Raw genomic sequence first — 24,984 nt, forward strand, 5'->3', positions numbered from 1 at the left:
GCTGCGAGCCTTTAAAACTTCTAGTACACTGTACCATTAAATAAACCTCTCCATGTTTATCTCACTTTGTTCCACATAAGCATCACACTACAAAAGTTTGTGAGAAAATGCATACATGAAGATAAATATGTGGTTCAAGTTCCAAGAGGTTACTTGTTATTATCTTTGGCCCCCAAATTATGTCTTTGGTATGACAAAGAATATTTTAATTCTCATTTAATCATTGTACATTCTCACTATTTGCTCAGCTACAAACCCAAATCCATCAGAAGGTAGCCACCCACCTGCCAGCTCACATGACAACACTACTGTTCAAAAGGGACAGGCAGGTCCTGTCAGGAGATTCTGTAGCCCTCCTAGGAATATTTAATAGTCTAACATTTTTTAATTCATGAAATATGGAAAAATCTGAGTTCTAACTGGGCATCCTGAAATGTTTAAACAGAGTCACTGATAATCACAGAGGAAAAAATAAAATACCAACTACAGAAACACAGATATTCTCTATCTCAGCATTTCCCTTGGGTAAATGCTGAGATAGAGTCTGATTCCTACACTGATGTACTCACCAAGACTGAACTCGTACAAACAATGCCTACACCCATACAGCTGCATTCACTCCAGTCCCTCACACTGCCCAGGAGCAAGCCTGCAACTACTGCCTTTGGCAAATGGATGTATTACAAAGAAGTCCAGACTGCGTCAAGTGCTCACACACCTCTATGCAATATTTCTTCTAAATCAAAGTTGTAAAACTAGCAAATTGCCACACTGACTCATTGGCTGAAAAGAAAGTTTTTGGAAATCCTGGGAAGCATTCAAAACTATCTTTTAAAGATGAAGTTTTACTGGATGGCTTATGTTGTATTTCTCAAAAACAGAAGGGCCACAGCACACTCTTTTGGCCTTCCTTTCCAAATGAGCACTAAGACACAGCAAAAGGCTGGAACAGAGATAGCACTGACAATCAACCCATCTTTGGCATGTTGGCAAACTTCAACATTTGGACACAAGTATGTAAGGAATTCTTACCAATGATCACACATGATCCATGACACATGAATAGGTTGTGGGTGAGGTTTTGCTCAGGAGGCTTTGAATCCTTGGGACAAGTAACTGAATCCTTTAGCCTGAGCAGAAACAGCCCACTCCACAGCAACTACTGCACAATATCACCTGATTGGAGGCTGTAGCTTTATTAGTGATGTAGGGCACATGAGGCTAGACAACCAAGGAATGTTCCAGGAGCACATTGATTAGGTTCTGAGGGGTATCACTTAAAATTTTTTGGTTCACTGCTTGAAATTTCATTGATCTTTATTTACATCCAGTGGGACAGGGATGGAGGTTTATATTTTTTGTAGGGGTATACATAAAGGTGTTTATTTTGTTGTTGTTGTTTTGATTAGTTCAAGAAAATGCTTTGTGTACCAATTGTAAGATTGGTCAGAGGTCTTCCAAGCTTTGCCACAAAAGCAGAAGTCTGTGTTATAACCCACAGTGAGATCTTTCAAAATCATTTCCTGACATTCTGTTGAAAGAAAATTATGGTGAAGGTCTCATGAGAAGCTTATTTAAGATTATTTAGTGGAGAAGGGAGAGCCGCTATATTAGGACATCAGAATGGGATGCTCCTTACCAAGCCTTTGGTCATGTAGTGTGTGTTAAGAAAACCATCACACAATTTTTTCCAGGGCTACTGAGGTACTCTAAAACACAGAGAGAAATCAAGCCTGGGTTTCCTGGCATATTCCACCTAAGTATTATTCATGGGGAGAAAACATAAATTGGATGTAGTTTTTTTTAAAAATAATTCACTGGTATAAAAGACCTTTAAAAAGGAAGAGATCAGCTGCAATTGTGGAGGAAACACCTGCACAGCTACATCTGCTGATGTGGTTATCCGTGGGGTCCACACTCACAGCTGCAGCAAACTCACCACCTGAGCTACGGAGCGTTCAGTGCTAGAATGCCTGCCTAGCATGCACAAGGCAGGATTCGGTCCCCAGAACTGGGAAAATAAAAGAGAAAGCAACTCAAGTATAGGGCAAAATATATTTTGAGAAAGTGTCTCTCTAAACAATATACACAAATGACATTGTTTTATAATTCTCTTTAATGTGCCTACATACAACACAATACATGAGCCTTAGAACAAGCACAAGTGACAAGAGTGGTGGTCCCAGAGTCATCAACAGATCAATAAGCAATCAAGGAAAAGGAAGAGGCCAGCTGCAGGGTACACAGACACATCCCTATGGTCCCAGCTGACAGCCTCATCCCCTCTCAAAAAATAACAATTAAAAGGACTGAGGAGAAACTCAGTGGTACAGCACTCCTGGGTGAAATCTGAACAAAGAAAGAGAGGAAAGAAGTTCAGAAGAGCCATTTGACCAATCTCTACCAAAGGCTGGAGAGGCCTAAACTGACATACACAATATGTAATGAAACGTTAGACACAAAAGACTTAAAATACGGGAAAATGGAATCTAACAACAAGAGAGATTTAACGCAGAGAAACATGTGGCCTTCAAATTTTCATGCTGATGCAATGCTCCCCTCCAACCCAGGGTGCAGTTTGGTTACCTCTGAATACATTTAAAAAAAAAAAAGGAGAAAGAAAAAAAGAAATGAAGGCACACACCATTTTCACACAGCTACAGTGGTTATCTCACCATAAATAAATAAATAAAATGAAATAAAATTTTCCTCAAGTCTGAATAGATTCAAATGGATCTGAAACAAGCAAAGTTCTCACCACATTTCTATATACAGGGCTTTTCTCCAGTGTGATTACTTAAATGCTGTTCAAAGGGACCTGAAAGTTGAAAGTGTTACTGCAATTTTAAAGATAGAAAAAGGATTCTCACAGTTGTGAATTCTTTCATGCCTTTGGAAAAAACTCTCAAAGCTGAATACTGCCCCACATGGCTTATCCTGAGCATTTTCTACAGTATGAGTCCTTTCATACAACTGAACAAAACTAGAACAGCTGAACCCTTTATATTTCTTACTTGCATAGGATTTATTCTTTTTATTCCAAAACAATATTCCCAGTCCTTAGGGAAAAAATGAGAAGCCTAGAAGATTTCCCACATTTCTCACATTCACGGGGCTTCTGAATGAGTGTTTTCATATATAAGAAAGGAAATGAAGCTGAAAGAATGTAGCAAATCCCCCAAATTCAGAGGGTTTGTTTTTCAATGTGAGTGAAATGGCTTTGAAAGCAACAGGGAAAATGGAATGATTTGTGATATTTTTCACATTTAAGGAGTTATTCAGTTGGATGTGATGGTGTATTCCTTTAATTCCTGAGACTCGAGAGGCTGATTCTGAAGAATCAATGTTGGAGGCTAGCCTCAGCACGTTAGGAAGACCCTAAGAAACTCAGCAAGTCCCTGTCTCAAAATAAAAAGTAATAAGAAACTGGAATGTAGCTCAGTGGTAGAGCACCACCAGACTAAATCCCCAGGGGATCAATTGATTGATTGATCTCTCCCTATCTCACACATACACACACACACACACACACACACACACATATTTTCAGCAGTATGAGCCTCTCTTGTCTTTGAGGATGACATGAAATATTGATTTACCATATTTCACATTCAAAGGATTTTTCTCCAGTAAACTTCCTACATGAAACAGTAGGAAGTGAAACAGTAATAACAGAAGAGTTTACCAATTGTTTTCATGCATACAATTTCTATGCAGTATGTGTTCTTTCACATGTGTGAAGCAGACAAGATGTGGCAAAGGCTTCTCCACATTGTTGACATTCATTGGGCTTTTCTCCACTATACATTCTTCCGTGTCTGTGAAGATCACTGGATCTAGCAAAGGTTTTGCCACACTGCTTACATTCTTAGGGCTTCTCTCCAGTATGAGATGTTCATGTGAGTGAAGGTAATAGGTCTGAGTGAAGGCTTTGCCACACTGCTTACATTCATAGGGCTTCTCTCCACTGTGTGTTCTTTCATGGCTATTAAGCTTATAGGATGTAGCAAAGGCTTTTCCTCATTGTTTGCATTCATAGGGCTTCTCTCCAGTATGTGTTCTTCCATGTCTATGAAGCTGACGGGATGTAGCAAAGGCTTTGCCACACTGCGTACATACATAGGGCTTCTCTCCAGTATGAGTTCTTTCATGTATGTGAAGGTCACCAGATCTAGCAAAGGCTTTGCCACACTGCTTACATTCATAGGGCTTCTCTCCAGTATGCACTCTTCCATGTATTTGAAGTTCACTGGACCTAGCAAAGGCTTTGCCACACTGCTTACATACATAGGGCTTCTCTCCACTATGAGTTCTTTCATGTTTGTGAAGGTCACCAGATCTAGCAAAGGTTTTGCCACACTGCTTACAATCATAGGGCTTCTCTCCAGTATGAGTTTGTTCATGTGAGTGAAGGTGAGAGGACTGAGTGAAGGCTTTCCCACACTGCTTACATTCATAGGGCCTCTCTCCAGTATGAGTTCGTTTATGTATCTGAAGGTAAGAGGCAGCAGTAAAGGCTTTTCCACATTGTTCACATTCATAGGGCTTTTCTCCGGTATGCATTCTTCCATGTATGCGAAGATGACGGGATGAAGCAAATGTTTTTCCACATTGTTGACATCCAAAGGGTTTCTTTCTAGTATGTGTTCTTCCATGAATCTGAAGGCGACTAGATGTAGCAAAGGCTTTTCCACACTGCTTACATTCATAGGGCTTCTCTCCAGTGTGTGTTCTTCCATGAATCTGAAGGTGACTAGATCTAGCAAAGGCTTTTCCACACTGCTTACATTCATAGGGCTTCTCTCCAGTGTGTGTTCTTCCATGAATCTGAAGGTGACTAGATCTAGCAAAGACTTTTCCACACTGCTTACATTCATAAGGCTTCTGTCCAGTATGTGTTCCTCCATGTTCATGAAGCTGACGGGATGTAGCAAAGGCTTTGCCACACTGCTTACATACATAGGGCTTCTCTCCACTATGAGTTCTTTCATGTATGTGAAGGTCACCAGATCTAGCAAAGGCTTTGCCACACTGCTTACATTCATAGGGCTTCTCTCCAGTATGAGTTTGTTCATGTGAGTGAAGGTGAGAGGACTGACTGAAGGCTTTCCCACACCGCTTACATTCATAGGGCTTCTCTCCACTATGAGTTCTTTCATGTATGTGTAGGTCACCAGATCTAGCAAAGGCTTTGCCACACTGCTTACATTCATAGGGCTTCTCTCCAGTGTGCACTATTCCATGTATTTGAAGTTTACTAGATGTAGCAAAGGCTTTGCCACACTGCTTACAATCATACGGCTTCTCTCCAGTATGAGTTCCTTTATGTATCTGAAGGTAAGAGGAAGCAGTAAAGCCTTTTCCACATTGTTCACATTCATAGGGCTTTTCGTCGGTATGCATTCTTCCATGTATGTGAAGACGACGGGATGAAGCAAATGTTTTTCCACATTCTTGACATCCAAAGGGTTTCTTTTTAGTATGTGTTCTTCCATGAATCTGAAGGTGACTAGATCTAGCAAAGGCTTTTCCACACTGCTTACATTCATAGGGCTTCTCTCCAGTGTGTGTTCTTCCATGTCTTTTAAGCTGATGGGACATAGCAAAGGCTTTTCCACATTGTTTGCATTCATAAGGCTTCTCTCCAGTATGTGTTCTTCCATGAATCTGAAGGTAACTAGATCTAGCAAAGGCTTTTCCACACTGCTTACATTCATAGGGCTTCCCTCCAGTATGTGTTCTTCCATGTGCATGAAGCTGACGGGATGTAGCAAAGGCTTTTCCACACTGCTTACATTCATAGGGCTTCTCTCCAGTATGAGTGTGTTTATGCATCCAAAGGTAAAAGGCAGTAGTGTAGGCTTTTCCACATTGTTGACATTCATAGGGCTTCTCTCCAGTGTGTGTTCTTCCATGTCTGTTAAGCTGATAGGATGTAGCAAAGGCTTTTCCACATTGTTTGCATTCATAGGGCTTCTCTCCAGTATGTGTTCTTCCATGTCTATGAAGCTGACAGGATGTAGCAAAGGCTTTGCTACACTGCTTACATTCATAGGGCTTCTCTCCAGTATGTGTTTTCTGATGTATTCTAAGTAATCTGGGATAAGCAAAGTCTTTCCCACATACCTTACATTTGAAATGTGCATTCCCTATGTGCGTGATCCTGCGCTTTTGAAGACTTGTGTGTGAAATAAAGGTTCGACCATCTTGTTTACATTCATAGAGTTTCCCTCCAGAATGAGTTCTTTCATGTCTTCTAAATAAAGAGGGGAAATGAAAGGCTTTCCCACATACCTCACATTGAAAAGGTTTACCTCCACTGTGTGTTATCATGGGTCTTTGAACACCTGGGAGAGAAGAAGAGGCTTCACCACATTGTTGACATTCATAGAGTTGCCCCCCAGTATGAGTTTCTTCATGTCTTTGAATGTCATTGGAACAACTGATGACGTTCCCACATACTGTACTTTCATGTGGTCTATCTCCAGTTTGTAACATTTGTGTGTGAACACTTTTGAGAGAAACCAGAGATTTCCTATATTGTTTAAATTCACATGGCTTCTCTTCACATTCCTCATGCTTATAGTATTCGTGTCCAGAGTGAGATGTGATGTGCCTATGAAGGAAAGAAGGACATATGAAATCTTTTGCACACATAATGAAGTCACATGGATTTACTCCATTAAAATTTGTCTTTGTTTGATTAAGAATTGGAATAGACTTGAAGGTTTCCCCACACTATTCTGTGAAGAAAGTTTGAAGTCTACCATAGAACTTCTTTGAAGAAGAAGTGAGCAACACATAATTGATACCTAACTCATCCACAGTTTTCTATTTATTTATAGGTCTTTACATTTCTACCAACATCACGTAAAGGCTAGATTTTCTGACTTGTTAAAGTTCCCTGAAAATAAAGAGATTGAAAGGAAACAATCCTTTGCAACACAGCTTCTCTATGGCTACTATTCACATAGTGATATTCACATAGGCAATTTCATAGTCCTTTTTGCATGTCAAATACTTTGAAAAGACTGAATACCTGTTACAGATAAGTATATATTTCTGGTAAAAAATATTATAAGAATAAACACATTTCAAATTATGCATACTTCTTCGGTTGGTTTGCTTTAAAAAATTATATGACAGTTCTCAGATTCCCTCACGAATACCTCTTGTGAGTAGAGTTACCTTAGGTTGCTTCCAGAGTTTTCAATCTGATCTTCAGTGGTCTTGTCTTCCCACTTGTTTCCTAAAATGAGAGAACATAACAATCTCTATGAATATTTAGGAGCTAGAAATGCTTTGCCAAATTTTAGGTGCCATTTATGCTTCAATAATTCACCAACTGATTTCCTTTTCACCTTCTACATAAATGACCAAAATAAACATGACTTCTCAATTTGATTAATTTTAAAACCAACATTATTACCTATAGAAGCCAGGTTTCTGAGGACTTCCCGCATCACATCTCTATAAAGGTTCTTCTGGGAGGCATCCAGAAAAGCCCACTCCTCCTTGGTGAAGTTCACAGCCACATCCTCAAAGGTCACTGAGATCTGAAATATCCCACAAATGCATAGTGGAGGCCAGGAAAGATTGACAGCATGAGAAATCTGCACTCAACATGCATGATGTTCACATGATTCCCTGGCCTCCTGATTAATTCCATGATTTGGTCCATCAAATTTTACTGCACTCAATTTCTTACACCCATTCCAACACTAGAATTTGGCTACTCAGAAGGCAAACATCATAGTGATTTATACCCTTCCTTTGGGGAGTTCACAGGAAGTAAGACAGGCTCCCAGATCACTCCTAACTTCTTTAATGGTTGCACCTCTATTACATGTCCTACAAATCTCCTGTGTGGTACAGAGCTAATATAAGCACTTCTGATAGTACTTATCTTTAGAAAAGAAAGCTGATGAGTAGAAAAATGCAGGAATCATAAAACTAAGCATTTGAGAGAGATTCTGTCAACTACAGTGGCTCCCTGTACCTACAAGGTTAATGTAGGCAACATGGTATTTACTGATATCTTGTTTCCTCTGAAAGTCTATTGTTCCATACTTAAAGAAATGCCTAGAACCAGCCCCCACTCCCACCCTCTGAGCATGGGGTCACTAAGGAGATTCCTTCATAGACAACATTTAGACAACATTTCACACAGGTGGTCACAATGTGTTAACTGGAGATTGAGCTCATTCTGTGTGATTACACTAAGAACAACTAGAAGTTTGCAGGTGCTTTACTCCAGAACAAATTTAGTCAACTAGCTTACTATTAAATGAACAAAACAAACATGAGTTCTGTATTTGATTAATTTAATTTATTTATTAATAAACACAACAATTTGATAATTTCTTGTGGTTACTGACAAAGCAGAATGGGGTAAGTGGAAAGATGGCACGTGTCTTAGAAATAACTCTATGACCCAAAAATGTCACCATGGGCTGGAGATGTGGTTCAAGCGGTAGCGCGATCGCCTGGCATGCGTGTGGCCCAGGTTCGATCCTCAGCACCACATACAAACAAAGATGTTGTGTCCGCCGAATACTAAAAAAATTAATATTTAAAAAAATTCTCTTCTCTCTCTCTCTCTCTCTCTAAAAAAAAAAAAAAAAAATGTCACTTTCTCCAAACGACAGCTTTACAAAGTTTTATAACTCTCAAAAAAATCTTCTTAATAAACAGCAGGCACTATTTTTCTAAGTCTCACAGCAATAATGAATGTCCAATGATTGTCAAACTCTTCTTAACAGCAGCCAGTTCACTACCATGATGTACAGTCATGAGACACATACCAATGTTCTGCTGAAGGACATTTTGATCAAGGTTGGGCCACATATGCAATGGTTGTCTGTGGTGAAAGAGATTCATCGTGCCTGTAGCAAAGGTGGTGCAAACAAACCTAAGGCAGAAGCTCTTCCAGAGTGTGGTAAAGCAACAAGTTTGTAGCCCAGAATTCTGAACTATCCCACAAAGTCTGCGTGTGAAAGAGGCCACCATTCACATCTGGAAGCATGCTATGATGTCTGCACAGTGAAGGAACAGACAAAAAGAAAATGTCCGTGCCACTTACACAGAAGCATACTCAAGGACTGAAACCATACAGAACCACCCCAAACAATGAAGAACCCACAATTACCCTCAGAGACATCAGCCCAAATCTGTCAGGACAATGATGCAGACAGGAGGGCTTCATGGACCTTCAACCAAACGGGAAGCACACTAAGGTCTCAGGGTCACAGCAACACTCCACAGGACATAAACCACATCCCTACAAGTGCACCACCAGTGAAATCCCATGTATGCTCAAAGAACATGAGAGCTAAAGCAGAAATCAGATCAGAAGAAACTGAAAAGCCTCCAGGGAAGGGGACAAGAAACACAGGGCTCTGAACAGACACAGGACAAAGAGGTGACTCAAGAGAAAAGGTGACCATTTTGAAAGAAAAAAATATAAAAGCCCATCATAGGAAATTCATAGAGAACACCAGAGGTGGTGCTGTATTGGTATCTAAGTCATCCAACACACATTTCAGAAAAGAACAGCTAAAAGCAACCAATGAAACTGCCGCTTCAGAAAACCCAGAGATAGAAGAGCAAGGTAAACCTAAATTAACCACAGGTAGTTTGCCGCAGTCTGGCTGGGCACAATTCAGGAGCCACTTGTCAAAAGAAACAAACTTTATTTTTAGAACCACACACGCCAAACAAAAAAGCTCCTCAGGAAAAACCTTCAGAGCCCAACTGCCACCACCGGCTTCCCACAAGCCTCTCAACCTCCCCCACTCCTCCTGCTCTTAGGGCGATTGGCTGAGTCACGTAGGCGGAGCCAAAAAAGTCCCTCAATGAGCAGCTCTGTAGTCTGAAAGCACGGGGAAACAGCCCAATGAGCATCACCGCAGAGGAACCAATCAGCTAGAAGTTGCTGGGGCCGCTCTGAGCCAATCATCAGCTGGCAGTCTGAAAGTTTGCTGGGGCCCCTTCGGCTGTGGCTTTCAACATCTCCCCCTCTCTGTTTAAACAACAAGCATGTGGCTTTGGGACCGTGCCTGCCTTAGGTTGTCCAATAGTACATATGGTCCTTACCCGTTATCTTAGGTTGGTACCATTGCATTTGAATCTTACCCGTCACTGACTACTGGTCCAGTATACAGCCACACCTGTGGATAGGTCTTTGTACCGGGGGGGGGGGGTGAGGTTCTTTGCCTCACCTTTGTTGGCCCCCAAATTTCAGCTGAGTGATCATGACAAGCAGAAGGGAGGAAGATACACCAAGCCAATTGACGGCTCCTTTTGGAAAAATTGTACCACCAATGACATCATCAGCAAAAATACCCCAATGCTACCAAAAGTTGCTGCACCAACAGATAGTTCACAATGCATGCAGGTGAGTTCACAATGCATACAAGTGATACATAGTCCAGGCAAGTTCTGCAAGCAGTTCAGTGATGGCTATTGCAGAAGCTGTAGATTGGTTTTATCTTTGTCTTCACAGGCACTGGGATGAAAATAGGAATTCTGGCAATAATGGCTAAAGAAAAAATTATGTAACATTCCAGAAGGCACTAAAAGAAAACAATTTTCTTAACAATTTACAGTATCTTGAAGAGAATTACTAAATATAATGAAAAGGAAAGGTGAAAATAAACAAATCGGTTAAGCTCCTTTTTTGTTCACATATTAAAACAATCCTCAACAGTTGTTTACCCAATTTAAAATAAACCATTTAAATCACGTGAAAAAAAATATTTGGATCCATTTTTTCATGAGCAGTCATCATATATGATATATGGACATACGTACATACAAACATACAACATAAAACACAAGTGTGCACACAACACATAACAAGTAAAGGCCTTATAACTTTTTACAGGTGAAATCTCCATTGCAATGTTTAAAAACTCTATACTCAAAATATAGAACTGATCAGCAAAACATTAACCTAGGTCTGTATGAGCTCAAAAAACAAAATAGAACTTCATGATGTGGGAAAGGGCAATAATAAAATAGATATTGAAAAAAGCATCCTGGTTCTATCACAGATGTAAGAGTAGCCAAACTGGAGTTCTGGATATCAGCTGTTATGGATTTGAGCCAAATCATCTTCTTTTTGATCTGTAGAAATCGCTTTAGTTAGGGCTGGGGATGTGGCTCAAGCGGTAGTGCGCTCGCCTGGCATGCATGCAGCCCGGGTTCAATCCTCAGCACCACATAAAAAAACAAAAGATGTTATGTCTGCCGAGAACTAAAAAATAAATATTAAAAAATTCTCTCCCTCTCTCTCTCAAAAAAAAAAAAGAAATCACTTTAGTTAATCTCTCTGGAATCCAAATCGGCTGCTGTTCTCCCTGTGGAAACACATAAACAGACCCCCCGACTCCAGACAATTACTGGGTCAGGACCTCTCCATTGTCCTGTTAGAATATCCTTCCAAGATATCTTGGGCTTATGTACATTTTTTGGACACATATACCTTTCTGCAGCACTAAGTCCTGATGAATCCAAATTTTAAAAGTTTAGAGTAAAAAGGGTTATTTTAAGTTTAACTTTGGGGAATATATACCCCTTCCCAATTCCTTCTTTTTGCTTTAATAAGTACATTTTAATAGTTTGACGACCTCTTTCAACTATGCCTTGTCCCTGTGGATTGTATGGGATTCCTGTTATATGAGTAATGCCAAATCTTGAGCAAAATTGTTTAAAAGAGGTAGAAGTATAACCAGGGGCGTTATCTGTTTTTAACTGTTTTGGAACGCCCACAGTGGCAAAATTTTGTAAGCAAAGAGCTATAACATCTTTAGCTTTTTCTCCAGCGTGAAGGGAGCCCATCAAAAATCCAGAAGAAGTATCAACTGTAACATGCAAATATTTTAATTTTTCAAATTCTGGCAAGGGTGTGACATCCATCTGCCAAATATGGTTAGGTATCAGTCCTCTAGGATTGACTCCAAGATTAACTTGTGGTAAAAAGGTCACACTATTTTGACATTGTTTTATTATTTGTCTAGCTTGTTCCTTAGTTATTTTAAGATGCTTTTGTAAAATATTAGCATTGACATGGAACCTTTTATGAAATTTTATAGCTTCTTCTAGTGTAGAGAAAATATGTATGTCATGTGTAGTTTTATCTGCTAAATCATTGCCCAAACTAAGGGCTCCAGGCAATACTGTATGTGCCCTGATATGTCCTATAAAGAATGGATCTTTTCTGTCCCAGATTAGACTTTGTATAGTGGAAAGCAAAGAGAAAACAGTAGTGGAAGGGGAAATCCTACCAGCATCTTCAAGGGATACTATAGCATTAACATATACTGACTATCAGAAAATAAATTCAATACAAAATCTTTAAACATCACAAAAGCTTGTAATACTGCATTAAGCTCTACCTTTTGAGCTGATTGTTTGGGTACTAAAAATGTAAAAGTTTGATCAGGTGTAACTATTGCTGCTGTACCATTATTTGACCCATCAGTGAATATATTTGGAGCATTCATGATAGGTGTTTCTCCTTGTCATTTTTGGAAAAATTACAGGATGCAATGACCAAAAAGACAATAAAGGATTAGATGGTAAGTGGTTATCAAATGAAACATTAGATTTGCACATGATTATTGCCCAAGTATTTAACTCATTAGCTAACTCATCAATTTGATTCATAGTATATGGAGTAATAAATTTATTGGGAGAAATTCCAAACACTCCCTTTGCTGCTTTTATTCCTATGAGTATTAATTTCCTACAGCCTCAGGATACCTAGTAAGAATAGTGTTAGGAGAATAAGATAAATGTATCCATAATAATGGACCTTCTTGCCAAAATACTCCTGTAAGGAATATTTTTTGTTGGTAGTACAATAAATAATAAAGGCAAACATATCAATTCTATCCAAATGCATATTTTCCACAGATGTTTCAATGATTTTTAATGCCTTTCTTAATTCAGGCATTAACATTCGGGGTGAATTTGGATCTGATGGACCTTTTAGGATATCAAATAAAGGTCCCAACTCTCCTGTTGGTATACCTAGATAAGGCCTTATCTAATTTATGTCTCCTAATAACTTTTGAAAGTCGTTAAGTGATTTGAGTTGATCTACTCGTATTTGAATTTTTGGTGGACGGACCATGGTTGAGGATAATAGAACTCCTAAATAATTAATTGGAAAATTTAATTGTACTTTATCTATTGCAATCTCTAGATTATAATTTTTAATAAGTTTGTGAGTGTGGCATAACATTCTAGCAATGTGTTTATATCTTTGTGTCCTAATAATACATCATCCATATAGTGAAATATTTGTAGTTCAGGATTTTGATTTCTAAGTGGCTGGATTACTTTGTTAACATAAATTTGACACATAGTTGGGCTGTTAGCCATCCCTTGAGGGAGTACTTTCCACTCATATCTCTAATCAGGACCTTCATGATTCAGTGCAGGGATAGTAAATGCAAAACGTGGACTATACTCAAGATGAATTGAAATTAAAAAAAAAAATCTTTAATATCTATAACTAAAACAGACCAAGTTTTTGCAAACCAGACAATTGAGGAATCCCCGATTGAGCAGGTTCCATAATAACGGTCTCATTATTAATGGCTCTTAAATCTTGCAATAATCTCCATTTACCAGATTTCTTTTTGATGACAAAAATGAAAGTATTATGGGGAGATACAGAAGGTTATATATGTCCTTCCACTAATTGCTGTTTGACCAGGTCACGGGCTGTTTGTATCTTTTCTTTACTCAGGGGCCACTGAGGAACCCATACTGGTCTTTCTGATTTCCAAGTAATTTTTATTGTCTCAGTGGCCCTTTCTGAAAATCCAACCCATGTGTGTCCATTCCTTGATCTGTTTGTATTGGTGCTGCTATACCTTGTTCTTGTTTTTCTAATCTTTATCCTTTCCTAAAACCTTGTCTAGTCATAATAGTGGGTGCATTTTGGTTGATGTTATTTGTTAATGTCAATCCTAATTGATCTAGGACATCTCGTCCCCATAAATTTACGGGAAGATGATCCAATACACATGGCTGTATAGTTCCTTCACATCCTTCAGGATCCTTCCAATCGAATACCATTGCACTTCTATGGGGATTAGTCACCACTCCTAGGCCTAGAAGCGTTTGAGTGGCCTGTTGTAATGGCCAATGTTTTGGCCATTCTTGATGAGAGATAATGCTAAGGTCTGCACCTGTATCCAGTAGCCCATTAAATTCATGTCCTTGGATATTTAGTTTTAGCATGGGGCGAGAATCTAAATTTAAAGAAAGCATAGCCCAATCTACAATTGTGGAGCCTAATGCCTTGGAACCTCTTTCTACAGTATGACTGGAAAATTTATCATGTAGGCTTGGTATTATTAGTAACTGTGCTATTCAATCTCCTGGTGAAATTACTGATATACCCTTTGGAGAACTGGCTATAATTTTTATTTCACCTTCATAATCGGGATCAATTACCCCAGGACTTATCATAAGATAAGATAATCCTTTTAGAGTAGAAGAGCTGTGTCCCAATAATAAGCCTACTGTTCCTTGGGAAGAGGTCCTTTTACCCCTGTGGGAATGATTTGAACTCCCATCTCTGGAGTTAGTACTGATCTGGTGGAGGCGCAGATGTCCAACCCTGCGCTCCCTCTGGTTTGTCTGATGAGGGATCTGATGGACAATGTGTCCTGGGCACTACACTGATGGGGTTGCTGGGTTTGTCCAGTGCTCCTTATATTTGTGGTTTTGGGCCCTGGAGCATTGGGCCCCCATGTCCATTTTTTGGCAATGGAGCCTGATGCCTTTCTACATGATATCGTGGATAAACACCAGGTCCTGGTTCATTTTTTGATAATGGAGTACCCTCTATGGTGGTTTGAGAACGGCATTCATTAGCCCAATGTTTCCCTCTACATCATCGTGGGCAAATACCCGGAATTCTACACCTTATATACCTAGTTTTGTTAAAACCTCCTCCTATGGGGCAATTCCTTTTAAAATGTCCTGTTTGTTCACAATTGTAGCATGTTCTTGGCCTGGCATCTAAAGCCTGTTTTACTGCAGCTGCCATGACTTGGCCTTGTTCATTAATGTCTCTACATAATTTAATATGTGTTTAAATCTTCATGTTTCCATGGTCTAATGACTTCTCTGCACCAATGATTTGCTTGCTCATAAGCCAGTTGTTTTATTAATGGCATTGCTTGTTCTGTATTCCCAAAAACTCTGGTAGCTGTTTGAATAAGTCTACCTACAAATTCAGCATAAGATTCATTAGCTACTTGTATTACCTTAGATAATTGACCTTGCTAAACCTCCATGCCCATGTAATGTCTTCCATGCCCTAACCCCATCTGCAGCAATTTGTGCGTATACACCAGGATCATATGCAATTTGTTGCTGCTGATCCTCAGAAGGTCCCTTTCCTAACAACATATCTAGATTTCTCTGAGGATAACCAGCTGCTGCATTTTGCCTAGCCGTCTCCTTCCAAAATTCCTCATTGGCAACCTTCCATAACAGGTATTGTCCTCCATTTAGCACAGCTTTACACATATTAGCCCAATCTGCTGGAGTCATGTTCAAGTTGGTAATTGATTCGACCAAGCTTACATTGAAGGGTGCTTGAGGAAAATAGGTTGTTACAGCCTCTTTTAGCTGCTTCACTTTTTTGAAATTTAAAGCATGGTGAATTCGCTGCCCTCCTGCCTCAAATACAGAGCATGTTAATATTTGAGATCCGGTCTCAGGATCCCAACTATCTACTGCGGGGTTGGGGGCCTTCCAGCATATGGAGGTGGCCTTGTTGGTTGGTCACTTACGTCCTCTGGTGATAGAAAGGTGTTAATAGCAGTCTCCCATAGAGGTGGTGCTCTTGGTTGGACACTTACACCATCTAGTGATAGAAAAATGTTAGTAGCAGTCTCCTGTTGTAACTTTCCCCTGATGGCTTTTTCTGCTTTACACTTTCTTTCTCTGACTAGCTTAAGAGGCCTTTGGACTAAGCAAACAAGATACGAACATCCACAATGGCAATGTGTCAACTGGCAGAGTCCCTGGGCTTTTCTTTTCTATTCTTTTTAAATCTTCACCAGGATGGTTCCACTCTGAGATATTCAACAACTCCTCTTTAAAAAGCCATGGGCTACATCTTTGTAATGTATCAACGTATGCCAAGACTGTTCTTGATTTTACTGGGATGCATCCTTCCTCTAACAATTTACTTAACACTCTTTCGGTTTGTTTTTTACTACTTTCTGATCCCATATTTCTACTATACTACAACCCAACTAGATGACACCAAACAAAACCGAGATAGAATGAAATAAAAATGGAACAACAAAAAATCATTATACCCTTTCTATCCTCCTGAAATGTGCATCCGTCCTTTCTCCCTATCTGTTCCTCAGACGTAAATCGTTTTTCCTTAGATGTGAGCGGTTTTTCGTCCGTCTCACTCATCTCCAGGGACAGGCAACTTAAAACAAAAGTGAAGCAAAACAAAAGAAGAATCCTAAAATGGCTACCCATCCTCTCACCCTGCCCTCAGGGGCAAGCAGTTCACCTTATCACTTACCCTCAGTCATTCCACGAGCGGCCCCCCAAATGCCGCAGTCTGGCTGGGCACAATTCAGGAGCCACTTGTCAAAAGAAACAAACTTTATTTTTACAACCACACATGCCAAACAAAAAAGCTCCTCAGGAAAAACCTTCAGAGCCCAACTGCCACCACCGGCTTCCCACAAGCCTCTCAACCTCCCCCACTCCTCCTGCTCTTGAGACCGATTGGCTGGGTTGCATGGGCAGAGCCAAAAAAGTCCCCCAATGAGCAGCTCCGAAGTTTGAAAGGGTGGGGAAACAGCCCAATGAGCATCACCGCAGAGGAGCCAGTCAGCTAGAAGTTGCTGGGGCCGCTGTGAGCCAATCATCAGCTGGCAATCTGAAGGTTTGCTGGGGCCCCTTCAGCTGTGGCTCTCAACAGTAGGTAACAGAGAAAGTGTTGATGAAACCACAATCAGGAAATCCGCAGTCTGCAAAATCAAGTTCTTCATGAACATCAGCATCACTGATTAACTAACAAAAGGCTAAGAATACAAAGGACAGAGACTGGGGTTGTAGCTCAGTGGAAGAGTGCTTGCCTAGTGCTTGGGAGAAACTGGGTTCAATCCTCACTGCCACATAAAAAGTGTAAAATATACAATAATATTAAAGAAAAAAACAACAAGGACTGAAAACCTACTAACAGATTTAAAAGTGTCATTGTTAACAATGCATTGGGACTTCAGATTATCATAAATGTGCTTGACACAAATTAGACAACTTACAGACACTGCACCGTTTCTTTGAGAGAGATAATCTCCTACAACTTACACACAAGGGGAAATACACAAAACAGATAAGCCCATGGCTGCTGAGAAAAACAGACTCAATAACTAATTACTTCCCAAAAAGGCAAGGCAAGGCTCTGACATCTCAAACAGGCTTCCATGAGACACATAAGAACTGCCACCAGGTTTCTACTTTTTTTCCAGAACATAAAAGCTGAGTTAACACCTCCTAAGTCTTCCTGAGGCATAAGTTACCACATTATCCAAATTAAATAGATGAAGAAAAGTATGAAATAGAAAAGAAGACTATGAATGATGCTCATAATTATAAATGCAAATTTTAATCATAAATGCAAAAAACTGTACAATTGAGTCATCACACTCCAGGTGTCTATGCAAATGATGTGAAAATTATGGGCACAGGAACCCTCACGGCAGTGACTACAGCAGCCATATCCAGAACTGCCCAAAGCTAGATGCAAGGAAGATGCACCTTTCAATACTGAATGGACAAGCTGAAGTTTAACCACACCAAAGAGCATCACCCAGAGAATGAGCTCTGCAGCCTGGAAACATACAGCACCCTTAAAGGCAGACTGGTAAGTGAGAGAAGCCAGTTTGAAATGGCCAAGTGCAGCAAGATTCCCAGTCAAGAACATTCAGAAAAAGACAACATCATATGCACTAGCAGAACTGATGGGTGCCAGGGACTTAGGGAGCAGAGAGGGAGGAAGGAATGAGAAGGAGTAATGAACAGGTGGAACATTGGATTCCCAGACCAGTGAAACTCTTCTGTATGACATTATCTTGTATACGACGTGACACACACAATCACATCACAAGAGGAACCCTAAAGTAAAGGATGAACTTTGGCTTATCGTAACATGTTGCTTCATCCATTCTCTTTATCAAATGTTTAACACTGGTTTAGTAACTAACAAACACCCTACACCAATTCAATATGTTGAAAACAGTGGAGACTATCAGCTGGAGAGAAGGGGTATTTGATACTATGTGTAATGGCATGATTAACTGTCACCTTGATTGGCATAAAGGATGCCAATGATGAATGAGCTTCTGGGTGTGTCTAAAAATGATTGGCATATGGGGTAGTGAGCCAAACTGGAGAACCTCCTTAAGCTAGCCAGCACCATCCAATAGGACAGTGTCTTGGGTAAAACAAAATTCTTCACTCTCCCAAAGTGGACTCTGCCAGTGATTCTCTAGTGAGCTTCCAGGACTAAGGCAGCACCATTGATCCCCCTTGTTCAGAGGTTTCAGCCTCTAGGACTCTGCAGCTACTACTTCTCAAGCTCTCCAGCATGCAGATGGCCACTGTGGACATCCACCTTTGGGTCAAGTACGCCAATCTAATGAATCCCCTTTGATAATCACACTTCCTCTTGATACTTTTCCTCTAGAGAACACTAATAAACTATGTACGCCTAAAATTGCTCATAAAAACAAACTTTATCTAATAAAGAAGTAAATAAACTACCAAGCCATGAAGTTTTAAAAATGTATACATAAGAAACAATATTATATGCTAAATACCCTTTTCATAATAATGCAAACAATAAAGCAAAGAGGAAGAGTCATAGTTACAAATTTCAAAAGTATGAACAAAAGCAAGAAAACTGATTTTCAATACTATTTGCATCTCGAAAGAACTTGGATGATAAGTCTTCAAAACTCATTCCAACTGCTGGTGTAGTGGTATGCACCTGTAATTTCAGCCACTAGGGAGGTCAAGGCAGGGAAATGGCAAAAGTTTGAGGCCTGTCTCAGCAACATAGCAAGACACTCAGAAATTTAGTAAGACTGGTCTTTATCAAAAATAAAAAGGGGGTCTGGGACTGTAGCTGAGTGGCAGACCACTTGCTAACATGTGTGAGGCACTGGGTATGATCCTCAGCACCACAGAAATATAAATAAAATAAAGGTATTCTATCCATCTACAACTATATAAAAAAAAGAAAAGAAAAAATAAATAACAAGAAGGGCTGAGGATGTGCTCAGTGGTCAAGTGCCTGTAGGTTTATACCCCTGTAAAACACCTGCTCACCTCCAGAACGTTGCTCACAAATTGAAATTTTTTTCTGGAAGATAGTAAGCATGAGCATGTCCATGGCATCAATTCCCAGCACTCAATAAGGAAGGAAATAAATAAACAACAGTCTACAATACTAATTCTCTTGGGCTGGAGAGTAGCTTGGTAAAATACATGTAATGAGAGATAAAAATGAGTATAATACAAAAGGTACACAATTAGAGGCATAAAAACACAACAAAATCAATGGAAAGACACCACACTTTCTCAAAGAAGACTGACTGTTCCCATGATCTAAATCTCTGAAAAAACACTGAGCATTTCAGTAAATTCTCTGAAATTTAGGGCATGGTTTGTTGGATTTTGGAGGTAAACTGAAGAAAAACTACATCTAAAAATGGAAATAGTAGGGTTGGGATTCTGGATCAGCAGTAGAGTGCTTACCTAGCACATGAGAGGCCCTAGGGTTGATCCTCAGCACCACATAAAAATGAATAAATAGGTATTGTGTCCAACAACAGCAACAACAAAAAATAGTTTTCAAAAAATTGTAAACAGTAAACTGTATCTAAGACCAGGCAAAATGTTGTACAGGACAGAGAGAATAGAAAGAGCATTTATGTTACTCCCAAGTTTCATAAGCTAAAAGGCTAGCTCCCAAAGGGGTGACCCTACAAGGAGGCAGTTGAAAGGGAACAGGAATTAGGTGACATGGTGAGGGGATCAGCACCCTTATTTAGACACATGGATCTCTCCTTTGCAGAAAACAGGTGTCATTTACTCGTTCACTGATATTCAGTAATTAAATGATTACAGTTGGGTATTCAAGGCATTGCCAAAGTTGTCATTAAAAATTACAATGAAGATGGGTGTGCTGGTTCACACCTGTAACCCCAGTGGCCCTAGATGATGTAGCAAGACTCTTTCTCAAAACAAACAATCTAAAAGGGGCTGATGGTTAAGCACCTCTGGGTTCCATTCCTGATAACAAAAAAACCACACAGTTAACATGAACCTGCCAAGTTCAGACAACAACGGTGAAAAACTGTCGTCCTTTGTCAAATTCATCACCTTGTGAAGGACAGATAGTAGTTTTCATGAAATCACATTCATAAATTTGTCCACCACTATTTTTGTAGAATTGGACTCAAATTCTGCAGCAATAATGCAAGACAGACTTTCTCTGTATCTTATGTGGTATTTAAAAATAGAGGGTGGGATTTCAATTTGAAACCACTGAAAAGACAAATCTGAATCTTACAAACTTTCTATATATACTCAGGGGTAGCAAAAGGTAAATTAGGTAATTAGATGTTTTCTTTTACTTTTTTTCTTTTTTCTTTTTTGTTTGATGCCCCCGAGATTAAACCCAGAGATATTTTACTACTGAGCCACATCCCCAGTCATTTTTATATTTTATTTTCAGACGCAGTCTCACCAGGTTGCATAAGGCCTCGCTAAGTTGCTAAGGCTGTCCTCAAATTTGCAACACTCCTGTCTCAGCCTCTGGAGCAGAAAGGATCACAGGTGTGCACCACTGTATCTGCAGTAAGCTGGGATTTTTAACAACAACAACAAAAAAAGTAGATTTTAACCCACCTCTCTATTGCCTCTTTAATAATAGTCCTTCCCATTTGGCTCTGAATAAATAAACCTGGGCCTCAGATAAGTGAGCACATCATTTCAAAGCGATACACAGAAAGCTTTGGTGCTGAGGGACCACACATGTGTCAGGTTCAAGGGGCAGGGAAGGTCCCTGACAGCTGAGACATGCTTCCTCCTGGTCTTGCTCATGGAAAGCATCCAGGATCACCCTCCCAGGCACCTGGACCATGACTCCAGTCTATGAGGCTTTCCAGGTTTGCACAGCACTGCACTGGGGTGGGTGGTCCTTATGCTCTAGAAGAGGTTTTGCTCCTTCACACTGTGAGAGACTAAAAGGGCAGGAGTCTCTGCTGACCTGGCCCCTCAGCACCAGCATCCACAGGCTGACTGTCCACCTGTCTCCAAGGAATGGGAAAAGAACTTGGGGAAAACAAGGTCCCAAGGAAGTAGCTGTTTAGATGAGGCCTTTTCCAAGAGATTCCTCAGCCCAGGGCCCCCAGCAGCTTCCCTGAGAGGCTGCACCCCACACCTCAGGCTGTCCTCTGGGAGCAGCTGACCCAGGGCCTGAAATTCTGTTCACCCTGCAAGGCACAGGGCAGCTGTGGGCACTTTGTGGCAGCTCCAGGAGAGGACAGTGGCTGAGGACATGGGACTCTGTGATGTGTCCAAAGGGAACCTCTGCCCAAGAAATCTGACATGGTGCCTACACCTAAGGAAGACAAAAGAAAAAGCACTAGATTTTTACAGCTGTGAACTCAAGTTCTCTATACAATTGCATCTACATCAAAGAACCTTCAGAGTACTTGACTTTGGCTAACTGGACCACCATGAGAGTGGAAAGGCAGGGTTCTGTATGGAGAGCAAACATTATCTCGGGCTATCTTAAGCCCCTTATTAGCCAATCATCTTATTTTCTGTATCAGACCACAATCTCAAAACATCTCAGAATATATCACTAACCTGCCCAGAAGTCTCCAAAATCTATCAAAGCTCAGAATGCAATAACAGACATACAGAAGAAATTTTCTTTACTTTTTTTCTGTACCCCACCAATCTGATGTTCCTACCAATGCAGTGATACACAGTTTCTTTTATAAAAGTTCATGGAGGCCAGGCACAGTGGCATACAACTGTAATCCCAGCAGCTTGAGAGTCTAAGATAAGAGGATTGCTAAATTCAAAGCCAGACTCAGCAACTTAGTGAGACCATCAGGAACTTAGTGACATCATGTCTGAAAATACAATATAAAAAGGACTTGGAATGTGGCTCAGTGTTTAAGTGCCCCTTGGTTCAATCCCTGGTATATTATAAAGGGGAAAAAAAAGAAAAACATTAAAGAAAGAAAGAAAATAAAGAAGAAAGAAAGAAAGAAAGAAGTGATGTAATCTCTTCCAGGGAGGGTCACACACATCATTCATGGTAACATGAATCCATGTTCCTTAGTATGATAATTAATATTTGGGTTAAAATGAACTATTTTCTGTAGCTGGGGTTGTCCATGCCTTTAATCCCAACAGATTGGGAAGCTGAGGCAGGAGGATCACAGCTTTCAGGCCAGGCTGGGCACCACAGCCAGATCCTTTTTGAAAATCATACTGAAAAGAGCTGGGGATGAAGGACAGTAAATGAAACAGACATTATTATAGTGGCATCCTCTTTTTTCACGGAAAATTGCAACTGGGTTTCTCCAGAAATCTTCATCATGGCTAATTTTAGGACTGTCAACAAAAGAGTGTCCACAAAAAAGTTCAGTGTAGATAAACTAACTATATTTGTGTTGCCTATTTTACTGGGCTGCTAGTCTGGAAGAAATCAGCACTCCAGGTGCTGGACTCCCCCTTACTAGTTTTTTACACACTTTTATCCAGTATAGTAGTTTGTAGAAATGTGCAAACAAGGCCTCTATCCTTGAGCTGGGCTTCATAGACAAGTCACCAAATGGGCTCCATGGTAACAGCTGGTGGGGGAGGAAAGAAAGGGGAGAAGAAGCTCTCCCCTCCTCAAGTGCTGTCCTTGAAGGGTTAACTTGGCCAGAACAGAGAAAGAAAAACCTGCTTTTATGTGTGTGATGTGACAACTTGACTGTGGTGACTCCACTTTGTGAACTCAGCCATGACACTCAAAAAGTTCATGAGTGGGGCAGTTTGGAATCTTTTGTTCATGAAAATTCCCCAAGAACACAGAATGATCTATGGGGCCAACTGGAGACTAACTGACCACAACTTTCAGGCTTGCTTATGTTTGCCTGAACACCCAAAATTCCCTTTTGTGGTTTTTGTGCTTAAATATGGAGCCAACTGAAGGCAGGGGCACCACTCTGATCATCTCATTCTTTCAAGAGCACAGTGTCTGCCACTGGCCAGCAACAAAGGCTTAACTGGAATGAGACTGTGTGGTCTGAGAGTTATTTGGGGGTCCCAGTATTACAATGTGAACTTCTGAGCCCCTCCCCTTACATGCTGGGTATAAAATTCTGAAACCACCTGAACTCGGGGTTCAGGGGATACATGGATTGATTACAGCAAAAGCATTGCCCTCTGAGACTGGCTGCAGACAGATAAAACTGTTTCCAGCTATCTTCAGTGCCTTGGCTCCTTTGTCCCTACATCATTATTACCCTGTGTGCTTACCTAACTACAGGACTGGTGAGACTCTACAAAATGGACTCTCAGAAAAAGGAGCACTTATACTCTATTGATGTAGCCCAGAATTCCATATCCCTGGGATCTACAAACAACCCCCTTATTCCCTTTAAAGCAGTTATTCTGTCCAAACACAAGGAAGTGTTAAGTGATCATTCTTTCCCCTCAAGGATAATATTCACAAATAGAAAGCAAATGCTTTCAAAAGTGTTCTTCTTGCCAAGGACATTGGCACAAGCCTGTAACCCCAGTTAAGCGGGAGGCTGAAGCAGGAGGATCACAAATTGGAGGCCAGCCCAGATTCCAACACAAGGGAAAGGGAGGAAGGGAGGGGGGAAGGAAGATTGATTGATTCTTTCCAATATTTCACTAAGCGATAATGACAATTAGCAGACGGTGTCCATTTGAAATGAGTGGGAAGAAGGAATGTCTGGCTGAGCTGGAGGTGGAAGGAAGGTGGCCTTTTAGAGGGCAGGAGGCGCCTGCAATTTGGAGGACCTCCACTAGGTGGAGCTCCACTGAAAGAAGGAAGGTGCACTTAGGGTCCTGCTTCCTACACGTTGGGAAAAGTGAGTTCGGGCCACCGGTAGGGAGCAAAGGGGACACCTGGGACCTGAGCCTCCCTTCCAAACCCAGGGAACCAGGGGACGGGGCCCAGGGCCACCCGACAGAGGCGACTCCGCGCGCCACTCAGCAGCTCGCCCGCCCGCCCGCCGGGCCCCAAGGCAGGTGCTGACCGCCTACCTTCAGCGAACTCACCATTGTTGGCTTCTCTGGTGACCTGGCGTCCTCTGGAGGAACCTCCGGGCACCCGAGATCCCCGAGAACACGGGCAGCGCAGTCACCGGGGTCCCTGGAGCAGAGAACTCGGGGCCTGGAGCAGGAGCAGCACAGTCAGTGAGGAAGAAAAGCCCGCGAGCTTGCGGAAGCCCGCCCTTCCCCTGCCTCTGCGCACTGATTGGACAGTTCCCGCCAGCGACCCGGATGGATGGCCTCCAGGCCCGCCTCTGGATCGTGACTGACAGCTAACATCATCCAATCACTGGCTGAAATTGGGTAGAGTGACAGATCCTTGGCCCGAGCCCTTTTCAGGAGGAGCTTCCTGGCTGTGCTGGGAGCTAATCCAGGTGGGAAGCCCTGGCTTAGCCTCTGGGACAGAGGGGACACCTGGCGCTGAGCTAGGCTTCAGCCATAGAGTGCTTTCCGAGCATGGCGAGGCCCTGGGTTTAACCTCAACACAAAAACAAAGCACAGCTTCTCCAGGAGGCTGAGGCTGGAGGAGCCCAGGGTCAGGTCTGCATCTGCAAACAGTGAGACCCTGTCTTCAAATAAAATGAAAAGGTGGGGATGGAGCTCAGA

The 24,984-nt window shown here is 41.1% G+C and overlaps 1 protein-coding gene across 1 annotated transcript; it reads right to left on the reverse strand.

The window, feature by feature from the left end:
- Positions 1 to 3,553: 3,553 nt before the first annotated feature.
- Positions 3,554 to 24,657, reverse strand: LOC144250608 (uncharacterized). Its single transcript, XM_077793512.1, is given in 6 exon segments — positions 3,554 to 4,171; positions 4,256 to 6,001; positions 7,189 to 7,249; positions 7,430 to 7,556; positions 24,370 to 24,499; positions 24,581 to 24,657. Coding segments are annotated over 6 exon segments (2,631 nt in total). The 3' UTR covers positions 3,554 to 3,681.
- Positions 24,658 to 24,984: the final 327 nt, after the last annotated feature.

The sequence above is a fragment of the Urocitellus parryii genome, chromosome 16, assembly GCF_045843805.1.
Source record: "Urocitellus parryii isolate mUroPar1 chromosome 16, mUroPar1.hap1, whole genome shotgun sequence".
Lineage (NCBI taxonomy): Eukaryota > Metazoa > Chordata > Mammalia > Rodentia > Sciuridae > Urocitellus > Urocitellus parryii.